Source organism: Mirounga angustirostris, unplaced genomic scaffold (genome assembly GCF_029215605.1).
Source record: "Mirounga angustirostris isolate CCGP_5_RB_7025 unplaced genomic scaffold, mMirAng1.0.hap1 SCAF_9, whole genome shotgun sequence".
NCBI classification, from domain to species: Eukaryota; Metazoa; Chordata; class Mammalia; order Carnivora; family Phocidae; genus Mirounga; species Mirounga angustirostris.
In genome coordinates this window covers 68,363,959-68,383,053 of record NW_026991717.1, presented here as the reverse complement: position 1 = coordinate 68,383,053, position 19,095 = coordinate 68,363,959, and the positions used below count along the sequence as shown (strand labels likewise).

The 19,095-nt window shown below is 40.5% G+C and overlaps 1 protein-coding gene across 2 annotated transcripts in view; it reads left to right on the top strand.

Moving 5' to 3' along the window:
• Window positions 1–19,095, top strand: part of FMN1 (formin 1) — a 310,736-nt gene that overhangs the window by 237,017 nt on the left and 54,624 nt on the right. For both annotated transcript variants that reach the window (XM_045900408.3, XM_064570714.1), the window contains exons 14-15: window positions 12,628–12,679; window positions 17,464–17,613. In XM_045900408.3, coding sequence (XP_045756364.1) covers window positions 12,628–12,679; window positions 17,464–17,613 — 202 coding nt within the window. The remainder of the gene's footprint in view (window positions 1–12,627; window positions 12,680–17,463; window positions 17,614–19,095) is intronic.

Sequence of the window (19,095 nt, the reverse complement as noted above, 5' to 3'; positions counted from 1 at the left end):
GCCAGGGTTCTAAAAGAAGACTGACTTAAGGATAGCAGTGCATTCTGTGATTACTTATGGACCTTCTAGTGGCCCATTTCTTTTCATGATTAAATATCTGAATACTTATTTTTCCAAAGGGAGAGTTTCAATTATTTAACAAATGTCTTATGTTACAAAGATGTAAGAGGTTTAGTATAAATAAATCTCGATGAAGAGGAAATCTCCTTTGTAAAGGTATGGGTGCCATGTACTATTTTATCTGATATATCAGTATGGCTTTTTTTTTTTCCTCTCTTCATTTTTGGTTACTTAAAATCAGCCTTAATCTGTTAAGCTCTCTGACCATGCATAACGGCTTTTATCTGCATTTTCATCTTTATAATGTGATTAAAACCACTCTTCATATTGCATATATTTCTGGACAATTCATAAAAATATGTGGGATGGTTACTTTATAGAAATTGTGAAATTTACATTTGTGAGTGTGTATGTATAAGATATAAATAAAGGGCTTTAGGACTTTAATGTAGGTGGCTAGGCCTTTAAATTTAACTTATTCATTCAAATGCTTCCTTCTCCATGTATGACTTCTCTAATTTTCTAGTCTATGATGATATGACAGTTTTATAGTTTTTAAGCAGGAACACGTAAAGAATAACAATGCAGTTTAGTGACACCTATACTGAATAAGGGCACAAGTTCCTTTTGCCCCCAAACTAGTAGTATGACCTTACGCAAGTCACTCACTTTCAATGTGCTCAGCTGCTGCTTCCAAATGCCATCAGTTATTTCTTCCTCTGATTATATTAAATGATGCTAACTCTTCAAAAAACAATTAAAAGTGTGTGAAAAACAAAAAGCCTATCAACCAGAGAGGCAGAAACAGCAACTGTGATATTTTGGTATATTACTTTCTGGTATTTTTAATAGATACATAATTTATTTCTGTGATATACATTTTAACATAATTTCAGTCTCACCATATTTCCTGCTTTGTATTCTGAGTTTTATCACTTATAACTGGCACAGCATTTCCCTATGATATCCTTTGAAAACCCGATTTGTGGGATATTTGGATCTAGTGTGTTTGCTTCAGGTCTCAGGGAGGTCATTGTAGGGATAGACATGTTACTAAAAGAAGAACAGGATGCTCAACTACTCAAGACTAGTCTCATGGGAGCCCAAGAAAACTTAAACAAGCAAACATCACTGGACAACTGAGAATTGTGGTGGTGGTGGTTGTAATGATTGCAATAATTGGCATTTACTGAGTTAATGCGCCAAGGGCAATGGCTGAGCACCTTAACAAATATCTCATTTAATTATTACAACTGTCTAATATAGGTCCTATTACTACCTCCATTTATAGATTAGAAAACTCAGTGTTAGCCAAGTGAAACAACTTGCTCAAGGCCAACAGCTGGAAAGTAATGGAGCGATTTGAAGCTTTGCTTCCATTAATATCCACAATGTAGAACTCTGATATGAGTTGGGAAGGTTAAATGATCTATGTAAAACCCTTAGCATATTACCTGACACACACTGAGTACTCAGTGAATTTTCATCCTCATCCTCATCTTCATCACCGCCACCACGACCATCAGTCTGATTACTCCAGCCAACTGTATTAAACTGCTTCATCAGCAACTGATCAGCCAGTGGACGGACTGCCCTCGGATCCCATTAGCTATGACTTGTAGGGTGAAGGGGTCACAGGTCAGTACACTGTCCTAGTATCATAAAATCCAATATTTATTTATTCAGTCCCCTACTATTTAACTTCACTCACTTATAAACTGTAGCATGAGAGGTTTACACTGGATAATTTCTTGGGTTTCTTCCAGCTAGTTCTCAGCTGTAAGGTTTCATTTTATCCAATGTACAGATGGACAAGTTGAGATATGAAGAATCAAGTGATGGCTCTTAATAACAGACAGTCATCAGAGGCAGTTATGGGAAACCCAAAGAAGCCACTTGGTGCCAATTTTTTTCCATTTGTTAATGAAGTGCTTAAAGAAATATCTGTTGAAAATCAAGTACTAAAATGCTATGAAATAAAAAAAGAGGCCCTTGCTTTTGAAGAGCACTACTTTAAATCAGAAAAATGAGCCTGGAGCCTGTTACCACATTGCTCATGAACTTGCTTACAAATTCAAATTAGCAGCTGCTTTTGTAGTCAATTCTCACCAATCCACGAAGCAACAAACTACTTATTTATAAACACTAAGTTTGTAGTCTTGAATGCTAAACATTTTGAATATAAATTTTTTTTTTAAAAGCACAGTCCATACCTTCCAGAAATTATACACCTTTAGGCTAGTGCTAATATCAAGATAGGACAGAGTTGTTCGGTAAAGGAGAACTTCTTCCGTTGTTAATATACCTGCAACTTATCACCAAATGGTTATTTAGAGCCTTGCGACTCTGAACCCCATTGTCTTTGAAATGTCATCCAAGGTTCTTGATGAAACAAAATGGGGACAGCCCTCTTGTAAATCTAGCTTCTTTGCAATTCCTAAGACTTTCTAAATGATGATTCACTTGGTGTCTTCTCCCTGAATGATGAGACTACAGAATTCATTATCCCTACATGACCCTTGAAAAAATTCTAAAGCATTGTGGAAGGGATGAGCTTTCCCACTGGGAATGAGATGCCAGGGAGACAGGGTAGACACTACAGGAAACAGGAGTTATGTAAATTCTCTAAATGAAAATTATATTTTATGTTTGTTTAGAAGTATTTGTGAAGAAATAACTCCAAGTAAAAGCATTTTTTTCAAAAGAGATGTCACTTCTATTAATGCTGATAAGTTAAAGGTATATATGGGCCTACAAGATGAGATAACATGGAGAATTTCAGGCCCTATTTGAGAATACAACCACCTGACTCCCATTAATGTTAATGAGCCTCTCACTGGATCATTCTAAAATTTTACCCCCATGGTCTGGTTTAAAGCATCAAGAGTCAGGAAATTTAGAATGAAAGCTGAAATTCCATCTTGACACTTTCTCTCTGATGTATATACTCCTATGAAAAATGTGCAGGATAGTGCAGCTTCAAGATACCACCTAAGTATTTGAGAATTCTAGAGAAAAATATAGCCTGTTGGGGAGCAGCAGGGGGCATTGGAAATACTGGATTATGAGTCAAGAGACCTGGATGCAGGAAAGTCATTTTATCAACTTGGGTGTTCACTTTCTCATTTCTATAGGATTAAATTGTTGGACTAGGTTATAGTTAGGTTATAGATTATATTGTCTGATGAACTTTCTCAAGTAATTGTATCTGTATCATCTTGATGCCAAAAAAAAATTACTGTGTACAGATAGTTGTACAGAATTGAAGGACTTCACTGGGCTATACAGAAACAGAGGAAAAAAGACCATAGACTATTAACAGCTAAATAAATGGTTGCCTTTAAGAAGATTGAGCAGAATTCCTCATACAGTCTAAAGATTGAATGTTATGTCCATATTGTGAGTGGTTAAAAACTCACCTGTGGGGGCAAAAGTCTCATCTAGGGTGAAGCTATATTGGAGGAAAAAAAAGTTGTAAAGTTTTACAGTGGGTTGACTTATGAACGGTGGATAAATTTATTTCATTTAGATCCCAATTACACTCTTAGTCTGATTACCTTCTAGAATTGTAAATGGATAAAATATTTACTTTTGTAATACTTACTATAGAGAAAAAACCAGAGGCATAATCTGATGAGCACTTAGAATTATATTGTGATCTCTTGAACTATACTCCTCACCTACACAAATAATTACTAGTCATCCCAGAATATAAAAGAATCATATAGTTCTTTTCATTATAGAACCAGGGAGATTTTTCTAATCCAAATTATTATGCCAATAAGATATTTTGTGAGGTATTGAATATTATGCCTGGGGTTCAAAATATAAAAATATAAATGACATAAGATCATAAGTCATTTGTAAGCTTGATTGCATCAAGACTCGGGGCTTTTCAACCATTTATGAGAGAATCAAGCCCTGTTACCCTAAGGCCATCATTGAGTGTAATGAATGGACATCTCCCTACCATCTAGAATGGTGCTACTTCTGTTCATGAGATGAGGAAGACTGAGAGAATAGTTGGTCAAATCACCTTCCACATTCTACAGTTCAGATGAAGAAACGTGGCTGAGAAAAGCCCCAGGTGCCCAAGTTAGATGATACCATTTAGTTTTTCTTTGATGTCCATAAAAATATTCAGTTCAGTTATAAGGGCAACTGAAAATGGCAGATAAAAATGGTGAAAAAGATGAGATCTACAAAGTCTGATTGAACACAGGAGGATCCCGACTCAAACATCAGCCCAAGGGTTGGACTAAATGACTTTTAAGACTCCTTGTATCTGGGTTCCTTTGATTTTATGACTAAACACCTCTTCAAAGTCTTCTGATACAATGGCTTTTGCTTAGTGCTTTCATCAAAAGCCTGAGTTTTCGGGCACCTGGGTGGCTCAGTTGGTTAAGCGACTGCCTTCGGCTCAGGTCATGATCCTGGAGTCCCGGATCGAGTCCCGCATCGGGCTCCCTGCTCGGCAGGGAGTCTGCTTCTCCCGCTGACCCTCCCCCCTCTCATGCTCTCTCTATCTCATTCTCTCTCAAATAAATGAATAAAATCTTAAAAAAAAAAAAAAAAAAAGCCTGAGTTTTCTACTCCACTTTAGCCCTAGACAGGTGACCTGGAAATCAAATGTTACCCAGATACTGGAATCCTTGATAGCATGCCTTCACCCAGCCTCCCACCAATTTAGACAGAAATTCTCACAGATGACCCTTTATGCTCCTCAACTTTACCATCCAACTCGTTATTTATAAATGTAAAGTCTATGACAGACCAGAAATGATCCTCCTTCTAATTTAACCACAACCAGGAAAGCTTAATAAAACAAGAAGTTTAGATAGGAGGATAGCATCCTTCATGAGCAAGCATACTGAGAGGAAAACTGTCACTATAAGACCCCTCCCCCCATAACTCAGTGGTTCCATATCCAAATAATTTCCCCCTCCTCTCAAATGTTAAAAAGTCTTCCCTCTTTCCGGTGTCCATGTACTGTTACCTCTGTTGGTGAAAGCATTCTTTTCTCCTGGAAAGTGCATGACAGGGTGATTTTCTAAGAAAATCTGACTGCCCTGTTCACATCAGATGGATAGCACATGAAGTGGAGTGCGGTCCCTTTGTTTCCTTGTTAGCATCACCTGGTTCCTCTATTTGTAGAGCTGCAATAAAAACAGCTTCTTTACTGTGCGTCCTGTTGGTTTATACCAACCATGTCAGGTCCATAAACCATGGTATATTAAAGTGTAATAGACTGTGTAAAGAATACTGGGAAGATATTCCAACCTTTATCCCTTGCCCTCATTCCACACTTTACTACCTCCCAGATGGGTATCCATAAATATGACTTAATTATGTTTGGCATAAAAGCCCCACTTTCTTTGAAGAGTGACATCCTTCTTCAGCCACTTTCTGTGCATGAATACTACCCTCTTGAGGATAAAACCTTGAATATTTTGGTACATTTAGATGATAAGTGTTGTTCATGGCCAGAATACTTTCTGGAAGTGGCATTTATAAAAACTTTACATTTTTCGTAATTACTCTATTTTAAAATTGTAAGTCTGATACAGACAAAACTCAAGGGTCAGTGTTCTTTGTATCTGCGATCGATCATCCTAAATAAGAATGAAAATCAGTACTTTCTCACGTTTGATTCTATTGGACTCTCTTCTACTTTGTTGAAAAAAGAAAACAAAGATTAGAAATTGTGTGGCAGGAAATGGGCTCTGATCCCCCAGTGGGGAGGTAATGAGCAGGGGCTGTGATCTGCTGGCGTGAGTCCCTTGCTGTCACTTTATTCACCTGTCAAATAAGTGGAGTACCTGTGAGGCATTAAAGTTGAGAGACACAGATTTTGAAATTCCATTATGAAGTAGATTTTGGTTGCTGCCCTCAAGAAGCACCGAGTCTAATCAGAAAAGCAGACGGCCAGCAAATGATGTCAGTACTGTGCCCCGCATATGTGAACATGGTTTTGTGGGAGCTGCGCAGAAAGAGCCACTCACCACTCAGTGAAGGAAAGGCCCCCGTGGAGGTCTTCATGAAAGACGTAACTTTTTAAAGCTTGGTTTTTGAAGGAAGAAAAGATGTTTACAGTAGGGGTGTTTGGGAAGGAGAAGGCAGGGAGGAGGAGGAATTCAGAGCAGAAGAAACAGTGTCCCTAAAAATAAAGGTACAAAAAAAACAGGTTGAGTGGCAGGAACAGCAAGGAGTCCCACTTGCCAGGAGCATAGCGCATGTTGTGAGAAGTAGCAGGAGCCAGGTTGTGAAGGGCTTACTGTGCCCCGTGAGCGTACTTCATCCTGGACAGAGGGGAAGCTGATGAGCACATAAGCACAGCAGTGGCGTAGTTCAGGTTGCCTTTTAAGTTGGCAATTCAGATGCAATGCAGAGAACCGGGTTTCCTGTGCCATGCAAGGAACCCGTTATAGATCAAAGAGCCTAGAGGTTAAAGAAGGTGTCTTTGCTCTCAGAAAACTACCTTTTTAAAGTAGACCCCAACATCATTATCTTTCACTTAGTATAGTATATGAGAGGTGATTCAGTTAATCAGGTCAAAGTTTGAGAACTCAACGATGACGAAAGGGAAAAAAATCATAAGCACCTCACACCTACCCACCTGACTCCCAGGTAAATTTGCAAAATTATATATCAGTTTCTGTCTTTCTTTCCTGAGGATTAAATAAAACAAAAATGGGCTGAAACAGCAAATAAAATGACCTTAGGTCCAACATAGGAAACACCCTCCTGGAGACAAGCCTTAGGCACCATGGTAAGGCCATCGGCTTTGTGAGTAAAATGGGAGAATAGTGAGGATCTGACACAGAAATGATCACAAGCAAAATTATCCTCTACTGAGGGTGGTTGTAGACATTCTTAAGAAAGAAAGGAACGTTTGCTTGAAATTTTGTATTACTCATTCCAAAGTCAGACAGCTGGAATAATGACTACTAGCATTTCCTTCTAGCCAATCAAATAATAAATTGCTACCATTTTTGAGTGTCTAGAGTACATTAGTCGCTATGTTAACCTCTCGTGTTCAGTACCTCCAAGGGCCCAACCACCTTACAGCGTAGATCTTATCATTCCAGTTTTATGAGTAAGGCTCAGAGGAGTTGAGTGACTTCCACAAGGTCTTTCAGTTAATAAGTGACAGGGCACAAATTCAACCCAGACCTACCTGACACAAAGCCCAACTTCTTTCCACTATGCTACATCTGCATTTAACTTGGTCAAAACAACCATCCCACTGGAAGCTTGAACCCCCAGAAGTCTCAACAGGACATGGAGCCATCAGAGGTCTGACTTGCAGAGATTCTGATTCAAGCAAGCATCGGCCCCTTTTCATGTAGCCTTCATGTATCGGTGCGCCTAGGTATCATCATCTTCATTTTGCAGAGACAGGAACTAAAACGTGAGACTTGTCCATGACACTTAAGTGGCAGAGCTAGGCTTAAAAGTTGGAATTTAACTATGCTGAGTTCTGCCTCATTCAGTTGGCCACAGTACTGAGGAGTTTCACAGTGTTTATTATATGGCGTGACTTTATGATAACTAATGAGACAATGGCTATCAGTGAAAACAGAATTCCAGGAAACAAAATTCCAAGGTATTAAAGCTTTACACAAAAGCACATGGTCTTTATTCAGTAAAGCCTGCATTAAATAAGATCCTCATATCTCTTAAACAAACAAACAAACAAAAAGTCTTCCAAAGAAGTCGTGTTGCTTTCTCTCTGTGACATAGAATTATGAAAAATATTGTTCTTTAAAGGAGAGAGTTGGAGTTTAAGAAAAGCAACACAGTTCTACCAATGACAGAAAAATTATAGTATGCGTAGGTAGGTCGCCAAGCAAACTTGCCACTCACTGTTCTCCGAGGACTTCCAGAAATTCACATCATTACAGTGTGTCCACAGCCTGGATAAAGAAGTTCGGAAGACAGAATTGATGTGGAGTGAAGCTTCTCATTTTTAGTACTTTAGTATTTGTTTTCCTTATTGCTTTTATTATCTTAAAATGTGAGACCGTCATCATCTTAAGCAACTACTTTATTCCTCTGATTTGTAAAATCATCATATTTAGTTCATTGGAGACAATGAGACAGCCTCTTGTGGCAGAAAGAGAAGAGAGGAGAGCAAGGTTGGGGATGCCTGTTATTTCTCTACCTCCCTGGGCCATGTCAGTATCTGACAACTCCTCCAAACTTAACTCTTCTAAGAAGCCTACCCAACCCCCACCACACATGTAGTAGGAAATGTAAGCTAAAAAGGAAGCACCTAAAAGCTAATGTCCGTGGGGCTTTGTAGAATAGAAGACTAAGTAAATCCCACACATATTTTCAAGGCCACTGCTAGTCAAAGCTGTAGGGTAAAGACAATTTGCACCTAAGACTTACCATCTTCCATTTAGACATCGTCTCCCTTTGGGGTGCCTAGTACCTGTGTGGCATGCTGTGGCTGCCCCGGGCACCTTAATTCAGTAATCCATATAAAGTGTCCTACAGGCAACAAGCCATGCTCTGGAAATATTTGTTGTTACCCCTTGTCAGAAATCACTTACACTGGATCTTTTTTGCTCAGGTTTAATTGCCTGTCTTCCCCAACTAGAATGAAAGATCTATAAGGATCTTTGCTTTCTTCACTGGAGGATCCCAAACACCTAGAATAGGGTCTGGCACATGGAACAAAAGAACAAACCTATCTATGTCATTATGTCAGTTGCTACTAATGGCTTAAGTCAGAGCTTCCAGAACCAGATATGGCCAACAGGAATGTCCCCTTTGTCCTACAGAGTATTTGGGAAAAAAAAAAAATTTTTTTTTAAGTCGGGACCATTCATTCAAAAATCTTAGCTTCTCTGAAAAAGGTGGAAGATCTGGTAACAATGGCAAGTGCCTTCCCTCCCTCACATGGGGTGTGGCCTTCCCATTTTCCTACCACGGCCTGTTGGCTTCCCTAAACCGAGACTGTCAGTTCCAGTATTGAGAAGCAAGAGATAGAATTTTAGAATATTAGGATTCTTTTACTTGGCCTACAGTTGCCTTATTTGCTGCTGATACTAGAATTTGAGTTTGTGACTCCAGTCTTTAAACATTTTCCTTCCAGGTAATGTGTTTTTGTTTTGCTTAGAGCACTTTGAAGACTGAAAACGTATAATGACATGGTCAGAAATGTCACACGTTTTGATGGGAGAAATATTTTAGGCTGGTAGAGCTTCCACGTCACACCATGGAAGTGGCTGCCTTTTCTCTCTGTACGTAGGCCCTTTGCTTAGGAAAAAATAAGATCTCTAGGTTCTTCTCATTTTCCTGAAGGCTCTTTCCTCCCAAGCCCTCAGAAGTTCTACAGTATGCATTGGGCCTCTTAGTAACACCTCTTTTTAAATTTTGGATGCTTTTTTTTTTTTTTCCCCAAATACCCATATTTAGAGAGCCATTCCAAAATCTTACTGAATGCTTAATTCCTTGTGGAAAGGGTATTTCTCGTCAGTGAATTTATATGCAACGACCGCTTTATAGTTCTACTTACCGCCTGGAAGGAGCCAGTTAGAAACCACCTGGTGAGGGAGAACAGCAAAGGTGCTCCAGGAAGATCAGTCAGGCCTCAAAGGAATTTTCCTTGTGTTTGGCCATGTACACAATTAAGAATCACTGGCTAAGAACAAACTACTTGTTTGTTTCACATTTTGGAGGACTTGGTAGTAGTCACTTCTCTGTGACTGGCTAAGAACGAGACGAATTCACAGAGACTCCTACGAGGAGGATGGGGGAAATCATACTGCAAAAGATGACCATAACTATGATTTTACCTAAAATGGTGTCATTATCAAAGCAGAATTATTTTTTTAAAGATTTTATTTGCTTATTTGACAGAGAGAGAGACAGTGAGAGAGGGAACAGAAGCAGCGGGAGTGGGAGAGGGAGAAGCAGGCTTCCCGCGGAGCAGGGAGCCCGATGCGGGGCTCGATCCCAGGACCCTGGAATCATGACCTGAGCCGAAGGCAGACGCTTAACGACTGAGCCACCCAGGCACCCAAAGCAGAATTATTTTAACATAAAAAAAATCATTTTTGTTAATTGACGCTTATTGGACTTCGAGGTAATAGTATATAACTTTAGCCTGACATTCTTATTTAGTCTATGTTTGTATTCTAAATATCAAGTTTTGGGATGCCTGGGTGGCTCAGTCGGTTAAGCATCTGCCTTGGGCTCAGGTCATGATTCCAGGGTCCTGGGATGGAGTCCTGCATCGGGCTCCCTGCTCAGTGGGGAGCCTGCTTCTCCCTCTGCCTGCCACTATGCCTGCTTGTGTTTTTTTTCTCTCTCTCTCTGATAAGTTAATTAATTAATTAATTAATTTAAAAAATACCAAGTTTTCTTTTTAGGAAACCTAGTATCTTTCTTTTGAAGCAACATTTGTCCAGCATATGCATTTTTCAACTAAAATAACTTGTTTAATATATAGGCACCCTTCCTGTGTTTAAGGCTCAGCAGAAAACAAGCCAGCTGAAGTTGCTTCTCTCCTTGAGCTTACCTTCAATTGTCATATAATAAATGCATGAGAAAACGAATAGTCTGCCAGGTAGATAGAGGCTGGGCAGGAAAAAAAGTAACGTGTGGAGGTTGAGAGAGTTGAGGGAGCGGATGGGGATATGTAGCAAGGGGTGCTCTTTTATTAAGTGAAGTCAGAGAGGGTAATATCTGAGCTGAAACCTGAAAACAGTAAGGGAGCCAGTCATGCACAGACTGTGGGCAGGGTGCAGCAAGTGCAGAGACCCCTTAATGCGCATGCTCAGTGTGCTCAAGCATCAGCAAGCTGACATAGAGACTGGAAAGAAATGAGCATGGGAGCAAGGGAGTGATGTCACAGAGGAGCCAGTGAGCGGAACTGCAGGGCCTCATGGGACATTGTGAAGATGTTAAAGGTTATATCAAAGGTGATGACAAGCCTTTGGAAGGTTTTGAGTAGAGGAGTAACTTGATAAAATTGACGTTTTAAAATCAATGATGAAATTGATGATGAGGTATTAATGATACCTTTCATGTCGTTTATTGATCATATATTGTGTGCCAAGCACTTGATATATGTTATCTAATTTAATCTTGTATGATGTAGTATGACGGTAGTCACTGTGGCTATTTGTATAGGACAGATGAGTCCATAACTATGCAGTTGGTCATGAGTAAATTGACCACAGTCACACAGGTAGTACATGGCAGAGCTAAGTTTAGTAAAATAGTGGTATTTTTAAATCCTTTAATATCAGATGCCTGGGGGCGCCTGGGTGGCTCAGTTGGTTAAGCAACTGCCTTCGGCTCAGGTCATGATCCTGGAGTCCCGGGATCGAGTCCCACATCAGGCTCCCTGCTCAGCGAGGAGCCTGCTTCTCCCTCTGACCCTCCCCCCTCTCATGTACTCTCTCTCATTCTCGCTCTCTCAAATAAATAAATAAATAAATCTTTAAAAAAAAAAATATCAGATGCCTGGGTGGCTCAGTAGGTCAAGCATCTGCCTGCAGCTCAGGTCATGATCCCAGGGTCCTGGGATCGAGTCCCACATCGGGCTCCCTGGTCAGCAGGGAGTCTGCTTCTCTGTCTCCCTCTGCCTCTCCCCACTGCTTGTGCAATTTCTCTCTCTCTCAAATAAATAAATAAAATCTTTTAAAAAAAATCCTTTAATATCTTTCATGAAGTATCACATCATAGGCCTTAGTAGATAAGACTGATTTTCTTTTCTTGTTCATTTTATATCATTGTAGCCTTAAATGGAAGAAACCTTAAGGCTTATGTAGATTATGACTTGCCTATTTTTCTAGACATTTTTAAAGTGAAGAAGTGTTATTATCATGTATAATAATATCTTCTGATTAGAGAGAATGATATGTAAAAACACCACCCAAAAATGAAAGCTCCTAAATAAATAGTTCCTACAGAACACTGGTTCTTGATCTATAAATTCAGAGTTGTATCTCAGTATCATGGATTTCCTTAGTAGTCTTAAGTATTTTTTTTTTCAAAGCATTTAAAAACAGTATTTTGAGAAAGGAGACCATAGGCTTCCCCAGACTGCCAAAGGAGCCTCTGGGTGTAGAGACAGTGTGTGCAAGTGTTCCAGGGAATTGGTGTGAACCCGAGCAGAACTGCTGTAAATGGTTCTGGGTTTCTGATGTTTGGGGAAGGGAGGGGAGAGTGCCAACCAAGTATGTGCCAAAGCTCACAAAGAGGCCAGCTGTAGCTGGGGTGACCACATGTACCAATCTGTCCAGGATTGCTCCAATTTATGTTTTTGTCCAGATGTAATTATTAGTTATCACCTTCTTTCACTCTCAAGAGTGTCCCAGTGAGAACAGTAAATTATATGGCCACCATTAGCTCTAGCTATTCTCAAGAAAGCAAGGGTGGGAGATGTAGCCAGTTGAGAACTATCTCCAGGACATGTGGTAGGGGCTGCCAACCCCTGCATTCAGGATTATTTTGATAACCCATGGGTGTAATCAAAGTTAGAAGATTTAGCCAAAAGATACGATGGAAGAAAACACTGTTTTAATGATAATTATTTCTCGTTCACAGCCAAAAATGAGCATAAAATGGAAGAAAGTCACTTGGAGAATGCACAGAAAAGGTAAGTGGCTCTGACTTGGCCTTAGTCCTTTCTTTGGCTAGCTGTTCCTTTTTATGAGTGTTATTATTAAGTGCAGTCATTTTGCTCTGCAACCATCACCACCGTCTGTCTTCAGAACGAACTCATCTCCAAATAGAACTCTGTACCCATTAAACCATAACTCCCCCATTCTCCTCCCTTACCCCGGCTCCTGGCAACCATTATTCTACTTCCTGTCTCTGTGACTTTGACTACCCTAGATACCTCATATAAGTGGAATCAATACAGCATTTTTCATTTTATGACTGGCTTATTTTACTTAGCATGATGTCTGACTAGCCATTCTTTCGGCCCCATTTGTTGAGACTATACATCCGTGAGCAGTAAGATTCTATCGGGAGCTGAAGGGAAAGCACTAGGATAAGACTTGGAAACATTTCTCCTCAAAGAGCACAGAACCATTGAGAAGTGATTGACAAGCATCACGTCATGACACTCTCTGCCTCTCCTCCATTTCTCTGCTCCTGAGCCACTTTATGGAAGTTAGGAACAACGTGATCCTTCTTAGCATTACAACTAGATTAAACCAATTATGGCAAACATCTAAGAGACTTATTATGTCTTTCCTCAGACCTGAGAGGATACGGTAAACAAGGGGCAAGTGGGGAGGAGGGACTGACCCCTATATATAAAAAGTGCCTCCGAAATTGGAAGAGACCTCAGGAGTCTTCTGTTCTACCCGTCACCCACTTCAGGCCCCTTCTTTGCTCTTCTCTCTCTTAATAGACAGCAGAATGGAACCATCCAGTTCACCCAGTAATCAGTGGCTCTGGTCCCTGATAGAGGATTTTATTTTTGTCTGCTGACCAGGTTAGTCAGCTTGGCTATACCTCTACTCTTAAAAGGGTGAGTGAGAATATACTGAGGCATTCTCATTTTCAGCACAGAGAACCGAGATACATTTTGCTGGTGTTAATTCTAGAAGGACTAGAAAGTTAAATGAGAGGTAGGGGTAGGAAGTAGCCTATAAGGACAACAAACTTTACAAATGTGTGAGGAGAGGAGTTAATTAAACGCAACTGAACAAACTCTAGAAACAAACCATTTCCTCCTGTCTAGCCACAATTTCCAAGAGTTCTTAAAGCCTACAGACAGTGCTGTCAGCTCTGCTTTGGCGGGCGCCAACATCTTGCCCTGCTTCCAACTGCCAATCAAATTAAAATGCAGATGAAAGTGAAGTTGAGGCAAATCCTGCATTTTTCTAATTGCAGACATGTTCTTGAGTCAGGATTATCAAGTAAGCATGATCATCTTTAAAAACCACGATGATGGTTTTAAAGATTTTTGTGCCCCTTGATTGGCCTTATCCCTATATTAAGTTTTCCCTTCCTCCATGTATAAAACGAATATGTCTATGTTACGTTCCGAAAAGACATCCACACCTTGGTGTCAGGTCAAACAGAAATTTGGGTTTCCAGGGTGGATGTCAAATTTCTAATATTTCTTCAAGCTTCTTGCTGAAGGAAAAGGGGGCCCACCTTCGAGGGGCCGAAGCTGCTGCTGTGCATTAGCTATGCTGAGGGGGGTCATAAATTTTGGTTGTCAGCGTTTTCCGTGACTTTGTGGTGAAGGTAGTGTAGCTTTCATGTCATACATGAAATATGTTAGATCCCATCTTTAATGTAGAAAGCACAGTTGTTTGCTTGCACTTTTTAAGGAGGTTGGTGGTCAGTGTTGCAATATTTGTGTGAGATTTAGGAAATTCTTCTGTTTTATTCTCAAGAGAAACAATTTACTCTGAGGCCACGACAAGTTTGCTTTTCCTAAGCAGTTTCTAAAGGCATGCATGTGAAACAGTAAGGGGACGTGTCCTGCTTTGGCACCTCAACACTAAAAAGTAAAACAACTCACGTTGTTACCAGCTCTTTGATAGTGTCGTCGTTGTCTGTGCTTTAAAAACATTTAGCTGAATTACAAAGATAGGAATCAGATAAGGAATTGGAGCAGAGAGGAAAAAAAGGGAATAGAGCAAAGGAAAGAAGTTTTATGAAACATAACATATGATTAGAAATCAATCTTCTACAAGTTGAAAGCTGTTTGAGAGTTATCTGCTGACAAATAGAAATTTCAGAAAGCACGATGGCCCCTTTGTCCATTGGAGAATATTAGCCTGGCTGTTAAAGATCAGCAGTTTTCAGGAGGACAGTAGTCTAGACCTTATGAAGCAGTCGTAGGCTCATATTCTAGCCCTTTAGCTTCTCCTTGAACGAAGGGATAACCCCGAAGTCAAATAAGGCACATCCTCAGAGCAACTTCCTCTTTGTCGAAGTTGCAGAGTGCCAAAGCCAGGCCATCCCCTGGGACTTTGTTTTTGCTCTGGTTCTTCTGAAGAGGTTCACTTGCTTTCTTAGTTTCTAAAACACATGGGGGAGGGCGGGGAGAGAATGCTGAAATTCAGTATTTCCTTTAGTCTCTGTCCTGTTCGAGGGTTAGCAAGCAAGGCCTCACAAACCCCCAGGGTGAGAGGTGGTGAGGGTACATGGTTAGCTCCAGTGTAGGCTGGGAAAAGTGAGGCCTCCAGGATGACGATATGCTTTTCTGAAGCTCTGTGGTAACCTACTGAACAACACTGGCATTCTATGAACAGTCACTGGTACTTGCAGCCTCTGGGTCTCAGGATCTAGACTCCAGATATTGCGAGGGCTGCTGAGGTGATCCGTGAGGCACAGGGACTGGAGTTTCTGTCCTCTTCACTATATCCTGCTGGGAAATCATTTGCTCCTCTGAATACTAAGAGGGAAAGACTTTCTCTTCTCTATTAATGCACAAATAAGTATGTTTCTGTATCAAAGGTGACCATAAGGAAGAGAAAAACGATGATGATGTGCTCTGCTGGGGGGGTGCTCCTGGGGGGCAACTGTGTCTAAAGAGGAAACAGAAAAAAAAAAAAAAGAAAGAAAAGAAAAATGCCTGTGTTGATGAGCACGAGCAACAGAAGGGTGGAAAAATCATTTCACTGAGAACTGGGGGACCCGAGTGGTAGGCCCAACCCTGCCATTGAATAAAGTCATTCAATCAGGTCTCTGTTTTCTCATCTCTAAAATGAGAACCTTGAATGAGTTGACCTATTACATCCCTTCCAGTTCTAAAGCCCCATGACTCTATAAGAAATTCATGGCCTCTTCCCATCGGTTACATAACCCTCTACTTGTGTATTTCCACACCACAGTCAATATAATTTTCATTTTGAATGAAATAAAAGTGTATGCCATAGAGCATAGTACATTTGGTTTTATCAGTATTTTGACTGCCACAGAGTTAGGCATCGCCTAACATTGCGACTTTCTTCCATTACTGGTTTTGTTCCAAATTATGTATGTTTGGAATTAGAAGAGAGTCCCTTAAGAAATGATTGCAGTTATTGCCTTTCTCCACTTATGCACTTCCAATCTTTTAATAACTGGGAGCCCAAATTCCCTGGCCAGTAGTTTTAATTTGCATTAAAAACAGATTTATTATTTACAGAAGCACAAAGAATTTATGGGACTCAGAGTTGCAGCTCCAGCTTGGATCTCACCTAATCATAGCCATGGAATCAATTAACAGTTCATCTGTGAAATGTGATAAAATCTTATGAGATACATATTGCCCAATAACTGAGAACGAGATGAAAGTATTCTCCATAATAGTGACGGGGCTTCAGGGTTTTACAATTGCCATTGAATGGAGCTCCATTAGAAACTCAGGATTCAGGATGGCCACAAAAAAAAAAAACCCACTGTGTCTGAACAGATGATAGAGCACTGAGTAGTAAATGTGGCCAGCCATTCCTGCTTTGATTAGTTTCCAACACCCTAGAAAAAGGGGCCATTTATTTAAGTGTTCTTGCTCATGGCAAATGAGCTTGTGAGGCTTTGGGTGGGTGAAGGTTGGGGGTGGAGGCCTAAGTGCAGAGCTATAAATCGCTACAAAGCTAGAGCCTCCAAGAAGGGCTGCTTGGGAGGCCTGTAGCAGTCTGGTGTGCAGTGAGCCTCCATGGGGTAGGTCAGGAGATTCGGAGCAATGCCTGAGAATCAACTTTGGAAAACCTGGATCCTTTCCTGACCAGATTAGAGATCGTCTTTCCAGGATCAAAGATGGTTTTTCACCCAAACCTTGCCGTGCCTTCGGTTATATCTCTTTTTATGCCTCGGTGGTTTGTATTCTTATAGCATATCAAGCTTTAAAATGTAACCTTCTTAGAGATCACCTATTCTAAGTCTTATCTTACCCTTGAGAAAACGGAAAGTCTGATGCTGAGTGACTGACCCAAGATCAAAAAGCCAGCGGATGGCAGAATAAGGATAGAATAGTCTCTGGATTTTCCATGAAGTGCTCAATAGATTAATTATTCCTGATGGGCTGTCTAACTGACCACTGCTAAGGCTACAGAATCAATATGTCATCATTATATGTCCATGTACTCATTAAACATAATATGAAGAGCTGGTAAATGATGTGGATTTGAGATGAAGAGCAAACTCATAGCTTCACCGGCATACCGCCTGGAATCAGACATGCTCATTTTTATATACATAAGATGTGACCAGGAGTATCAGATTGAATTTCTTGGAGAAGTGGTTTAAGTAAATAGGTTTTCTGAGGCTCCGGATAAGCCACAGTCACTATGAGGCTGGGCTTCTGTCTTAGAGAATGAATATATGGTAAATGCCTCCCCCCGCCGCCCCCTAGCAATCCTGCCCTGAGGGTATGGACAGTTTCTCACCCCCCATCTCACTCTGTTTTTTTCCCCCTACCTGTTGCAGTTTTGAAACAACAGTAGGATATTTTGGGATGAAGCCCAAGTCCGGTGAGAAGGAAATCACACCCAACTATGTGTTTATGGTATGGTACGAATTCTGCACTGACTTCAAGACCATTTGGAAGCGGGAGAGTAAAACTATATCTAAAGAAAGGTAAGGTTCTAATGGAGTCGTATCAATACCTCTTTCAGGAATCGGGGAAACTGCCTTGTCAAAGCTCACCGAGGGAGCGCATTTTACACGCATCAGGATTTTCTTTCAGACCAAGTGGACATTGAGGAAAGATTATTGCCTGGGGGCTCGCGGGGGAAATCCACACAAGCAGATAGCTCACGTGATCTGATAAGTTACACTTTCTTAACCCCTTCCAATTACTAGCTAGTAAATGAAAGGGGAGCTGTGCTAATTTGCAACAGATTGCTTCTCTGTGTATTTTCACATTGGCCCAGGCTAAATGAGGTAGCCTTGCTGTCGCAGACAGTACAGACAAATAAAAGTGAATGCTTTTCCCATTAATATACTGAACTTGCATCAAAAGGAAATCTCTGAGACTCAGGCCACACTTAACACAGCGTTGAAGCCCCGCTCTGGATTTACAGCGCCACTTCTGACTCCTCGTATCCTGCTGAGGACATCAAACTGCTTGCCGCTCAGCCTCATTGCAGCCTCCCGATTTTATTAGTTGGGGGTAGAGGAAAAATCTCCACTCTGAATACAAGGGGAGAGAGAGAGAGAGAGAGAGGGAGGGAGGGAGGGAGTTCATTCTACTTAGAAAGAGACTAACTTTGGCCCTGCTTATCAGAAAAAAAAAAGCATTTCTGCTTGATCACTGTTTTGATCAGGTCGCCACTGTTCTACAAAGGGTGTCATGCATTTAAACTTCAAAAAGGTCTTGTTGTACTGCTGCAGAACAGAAGTATGAGAGTGTCATTCAAAGCGAAGTAGGAGACCAAAAAAAAAACAAAACTACAAATTAAGGGAAATGGCTTATCTATGGCATCCATATCTCGCTAAACATTGAGACCTCGAATTCCGTAATTCAGGATTTTTGTTCTTTACTTCGTGATCAGAGAAAAGGCATATACATAATATATCTGCACGCTCACATGTACAATACACTAATATGTTTCACGTTAAAAAGCTATTTTTAAAGGGATGAAGGTTTAGAGATTTTTGACCCAGTATTCCTGAGTCTCTAAATATTTTCCTCAGGGGTTTTTTTTCTGAGGAAGTCAAAGACCTTTAAAAATGCTTATCAGCATTTCTCTTCCACCATTACTTGTTTGAAAACAAGGGCATTAAAGTGAGTGGATCCATTATATAGATAAAGTGAAGCAAAAGAATAGTTGTGACATTGTTAAGAAAATAGATGGTTAATAATGTGGAGGAGGGATGCCTGGGTCGGTTAAGCATCTGCCTTCTGCTCTGGTCTTGATCCCAGAGTGCTGGGATCGAGCCCCGCATCGGGCTCCCTGCCCAGCGAGCCTGCTTCTCCCTCTGCCTCTGCCTGCCACTCCCCCTGCTTGTGCGCTCTGTCAAATAAATAAAATCTTTAAAATAACAATAATGACAACAACAACAATAATAATGTGGAAGAAAAAACCCTACAACTCTTGGAGTCTGACTTCTTGCTCT